The 5,114-nt window shown below is 42.8% G+C and overlaps 1 protein-coding gene across 1 annotated transcript; it reads right to left on the bottom strand.

Annotated features, from left to right (window-relative positions):
- Positions 1 to 942: 942 nt before the first annotated feature.
- LOC147642329 (protein BPS1, chloroplastic-like) lies at positions 943 to 3,109 on the bottom strand. Its single transcript, XM_086805253.1, has one exon. It carries the CDS (start codon positions 2,550 to 2,552, stop codon positions 1,497 to 1,499), a length of 1,056 nt encoding a protein of 351 aa, XP_086661379.1. The 5' UTR covers positions 2,553 to 3,109; the 3' UTR covers positions 943 to 1,496.
- Between the last annotated feature and the right edge of the window lie 2,005 nt (positions 3,110 to 5,114).

The following is a 5,114-nucleotide window of genomic DNA, read 5'->3' as shown; positions in this document are numbered from 1 at the left end:
CTCTGCACAGACTGATTATCACTGTGAAATGCCTGTGCACTGTCCAATGCCTCCATATCCTTGGTCATCAGGTTCTCCACAAAATTGGGGTTGGGAAAACCCTTGAATAAAGTACCCAAATCATATTCATGGATTCTTACACGTTTCCCTGACCATCAGACAGGAATGTCCATGGCATGCCCTTCGCCCCCAGCCCCAATGGGAATCAGGAAGACCTAAAAAAGCTTGTAGTCCACATGTAGGGTGCTGACTGGATAGAAAAATTGCTACAAGCCCTCTGAAGCTTGACAAATGTTAAGTGTCGCACATGCCTTTTACATGAAGTTCACAAGTATGATTGTTTCCATTGCTGCATTGCCTGCTAGACATCAAAAGAAGAATCATCTTGTGATCGGCCACTTGGGCTTAAGTTCCAAAGCTTCAAAGTATGCTTGTCATAAAAGGATGGAATAATCAGACACAGGGTCCCCACCACAAACACCCATCTAACTGCTGTTATGCTCTACGTAGCCTGCGGCGGTCGACCTCCATCAGTCCAAAAAAATTCTCAAGTCTCAGTTACTATCATGCATTTGTTTGCAAATGGATTTTACATATGCATTTCAAAATTCATACAATGTATGCCAGCATCTGCCTACCCACTCAATGTGCATAGCAATGCCCTAGCCATTGCAAATTCAAATCGCCAATACTTGCATCGTGACGACTTGAGGTGAGCTTAGCCTTCGGCCGGTCAAGACAAAGTGAGCTAGCATTGAAAGACCTTCAGACGCCATAAAATCCAAGGCATGCCCAAAGATTATGATCATAAGAGTCATTGCAAGTTTGCATTTAACACATGGTTCATCCTCATTAGCATCACTTCTTAACATTCTATAAAACAGTAAACTGGAGATGAGCAATACAAGCAAGTAGAAGCTTGGCCCAAAAAACAATGGCAAGTTCTTAACCGCATAGCTTTATTAATATAAAGCCTCATATATTACAAACTCTCATCCAACCTAAGAGAGAAAAGTTATACAAAGCATACAAGCCAAAGGTTTGGTTTAACATACTAATGGTTACTTGTAAAGTTGTGAGCGTTTAGCTATATGATCAAGCTACTGAATAACATTGTTTCTGAGGATAATGGGACACACAGAATTTCAAGGCAGTAAGGCTGTGTGTATAAACTTACAAGCATCATCGATCATGCCTGCATGTAGACCCCATAGATTTTGCTTCTGCCATCGGTATATATACATATAGATCCCATAGATTTTGCTTCTGCCATCATGCATGGAATATATATACATATTGGATCCATAATACAATCATCCTTACACACATAACTGCCACCAGTGCTAGCAAAAAGGAATGCTAAACACTTTCATGCCCTCCATGATATAGAATGCTTATCCATCATCACATATCTGATTGTGCATATCAATCACATCATTGTCGTCATAGTAAGTCATAATCCACCACCACCACCACCGCCATTGCCGTCGTCATCATCATAAATGGCTGTATATGTCAAGAAGTGCCACCTTACTTGTGATCAAGACCTTGAAAACCTCACCCACGTGGACCTCCAATGGAGCCAGACCTTGATGGAGCTCAACTGAACAAACCCTCAATGACCCAACAGCCTCTTTAATCTCTAAAACTTGATCTTCTCTGAGGGGAAAAGATTGAGCATTAAGCAACTTCTCCACTCTAGCTTGCAAAGAACGCACGGCAATATCACTCTTGTCCAGCTCTTCTAGTAAAGCATTGGCTCCCTTTGATTTCTTCTTCTCAATTTGCTCTTTCACTCTCTGCTGCAAGCTGCTCAATGAGAAAGACCAAGCAGACTGGCCACCTACAGAGATGGCTGACAGAGGGCGCCTTGGCTTGAAAGAAAGGGCACTAGTTAACACCCCACATATAAAAATTGTGCTCACTTGTGCTGCATAGATCACCATGAAAAAATTGCCCTTTGAGGCATCCTCCATATTGAGCTTCTCACCCATCCTTCTTAACATGGAGCTGCAATTCTCTAGCTTAGATCTGCGTTGGCCCAAGTGATTAACATCATCATCTTTCCTCTTAAGAGCCTCCATGCATTTGTTCAATGCATTTTTCGCCCTTCTCAGCTGGGCTTCCCCCATGCTGCTCTTCTCTAATGTATGAAGGGCAAGCTCTACATGCACATGGTAATTCTTGATCTCTATGATGGCTTCTCTGAGGGCATGGCAGATGTCAAGTAGCTTTACACTGTCGTCCAGATACTCATTAAGCCATTTGGTATCACCATCAGCAAGGGCCTGTTGAAGATCAGGGACAAAGGCCTCTACAGAGGCATGGGTGCAGAGGACAACTTCCATGGCTTGGCAGAGCCATGAGATGCTGAGGTAGCCTGCTTCATCTGTTGATTTGAGCTGCTCCAACTGAGAGGCCAGCTCTGATTCAAATGCATTGAGCCCCGGGTTGCTCTTGGCAGTGGGGCTGGAGGTCCTGAAGGAGAACCTGGGGGATGAGAAGTTCTGCAGTGCAGAACCAAGGGATGCAAAGAGGGATGAGCTACTCATTGTACAGCCTACTTTTGTAGGTGTGATGTGGGCTGTAGGATGCTTTGCAAGAGCAACCCTATGTCGTTGAAGAGAGCTTTGCAGAAGAAGCTCTGTGGGCGGGATATTTGATGTGGGTTGAAGGAAGCTTGACAGGAGTACAACGGTAGAACTGAGATTTAAAGAAAGCTGAGCATTTGGTGATGTGGGAGGAAACTGTAAAGATGAAAGACAGCAGAAAAGCTTGGCAATTGGAGGAGGAGGAGAAGAAAGCTTGGCAAGAAAGCACCACTCGGTGTTTGCTATGCTTCTTGGGGCGTTGCTGGGGGGCTATTAAGAGGAAAGTTGGGAGAAGGAAAAGCAAGGGGGAAATAGGTAGAGCAGCAAAATCAACCAGCTATGCAAGAGCTGTGGGCTTCGAGAAGTGGCGCAAAGCGGGCATAAAAGAATGGTGGGTTATCAGAGACAGATGGGCAAGAATAGTACGGGAACAGGGCAGAATGGGGAAGAGTGCGGCCTGGCCCTGAAGGCTGGAGCGCTGAGAACAGTTGCAAGAAAAGCAAGGTTAAGGAGTAACACGTGTGCGAGAGAAAATGGGTAGATCTGCGATGAAAAGCTATTTCTGGCCTGGGCCTTGTCTTCCTCCACACGTCTCGCTCAAAGACTTTAGTCTTCACCATGGACCAGTGCTTAGGTTAAAAGTTTCATCTCGTTGACCTTCGGCGGTGGCTTGCTTGAGAAGAAAATATCACCCACACACAAGGCCTAGGGTTCAATTCAAAAAAAAGAGGGGATTTTAATTCAACTCCACAACACCCCAAATGAGTTTTAGGGTTCTATAATTGCTTTCCTGAAAAAAAAACTTAACCATTTTTTTTTGGGCTCAATAGTAATTATATATATATATGAGCCAAAAAAGATCAAGTACACTTTATGACAAAAAGGGTCTCAGTTTTCCCTACAGTCCATACTGTCCATTGCTTTCGCGAAAAAAAATGTAACCATTTTTCCTATACACCAAAATTTCAATGCAATCTTCCATTTCAGGAGAAAAAATCATCCTTTGTGCATGCATACCCAAGTCCTATATGTAGCATGATTCTCTCTCTCTCTCTCTCCTTTCAAACCCTAACATGCCATGTTTCTTCAACAAAAGGTCTTATAGCATATGAGGAGGGTTCCTTCAACATCAAGGTCTAAGAACATATGTGCCACGCATCGTCATCACGTGCTAAGTCTCTTCAACACTAGGTTTTAGAGAATATGAGCAGTGTCTCTTCAACACCACAATCACTCTCTCTCTCTCTCTCTCTCTCTCTCTCTCTCTCTCTCTCTCTCTCTCTCTCTCTTGGGTCATACATAGATATCTCTTCCTTTCTTTCTTCTTTATGTTTGGAGCTTGCTGAGATCTCTCTCCCTCCCTCTTTTTCACTACAGCCAGAGGTGGAGCTTGAGGAGGGACGACGGAGGAGGTGGAGGAGGCTCTAAAGTTGAAGGTGCGAAGGTTTTCCTCGCGAATCACACGAACTAGCCTTAACTAGGGATTAATTAAACCCTACAAAAGCTTGATATGTTACTTATCAGGGCACCAAAATGTTGTTTTGCATTTCCATTAAATATATTCTATGAGTTAAGAGTGTTTTTTTAAGGTTTTATTTTAATATGTAATAATTAATGCTTGAAAAAGTCAATGAAATGATGACCATCGTTACCCTTTCTATTTGCACACCCATATCCTTTCTTTCTTTCTTTCTTTCTTTTTTTTTGAAAAATATATATATATATTTATATTAGTATGCTATCCATCCACATGTAGAACAGTCAACCTTTTACACATATAAAAGAAACAGTTCAGTCCTTGACAATTTTAAAAGAACCTAGCACACCCATATGCTTCTCATGTTACATCCATATTCCCCCCCACCCCCCCAGCCCACAACACGAGTAGAGCTCTTCATTATTTAGCAGCCCACAAATCTGGTCTCTCCTCTCATCCTCCCACACAAAAGATGACTGATCCCATATAATATGGTATCAATTGGCTACCATCATAGGCTCAGTGGGGTAAAGCCCTTGGGGGTCTGCTCCTCCATAGCCTCCTTCTTGCTCCATGTCTTCACATCAGGCCTCCGTCCAACTGGGTTCTCTATCAATGCTAGGAAGGTGTGTACTAGTTGTTTCTCCTTCAAGTATCACCTCTGTGTTTTAGGCCCAAACTTTGGCAATCCAACTCTCCTATTATTATGTGTCACCAACTCCTTCAAATCTTCCCCTGAATATATTTGCAACATGCCATGAGTTTGTTAGGTTCCCTGAGTATGTGCAACTATCCTATCATCTTGTGAGTGGCTCATCCTATTCCAGCCTGTAATGACTGTACCAACTCCACAAATATATTATCATTCATCTTATTCACATAGTATACAGACCAGCAGAGTAGTACACACAACTATACATCACCTCAACAACATCTAGATTTTTAGGAACTATTTGCACACCCATATCCTTTTTATTTGCATGCATTCACCCATATCCTTTCTACTTGCACACCCATATCCTTTCTATTTGCATGTATCCACCCAT

This window comes from Cibotium barometz, chromosome 1 (genome assembly GCF_041138505.1).
Source record: "Cibotium barometz isolate CiBa-2024 chromosome 1, ASM4113850v1, whole genome shotgun sequence".
NCBI lineage: Eukaryota > Viridiplantae > Streptophyta > Polypodiopsida > Cyatheales > Cibotiaceae > Cibotium > Cibotium barometz.
Note: the sequence above shows the minus strand (reverse complement) of the source record. Positions and strands in the feature narration are given on the sequence as shown.

Coding starts and splice junctions, on each gene's coding strand:
- LOC147642329 (XM_086805253.1), bottom strand. CDS start 2,552: ATGAGTAGCTCATCCCTCTTTGCATCCCTTGGTTCTGCACTGCAGAAC.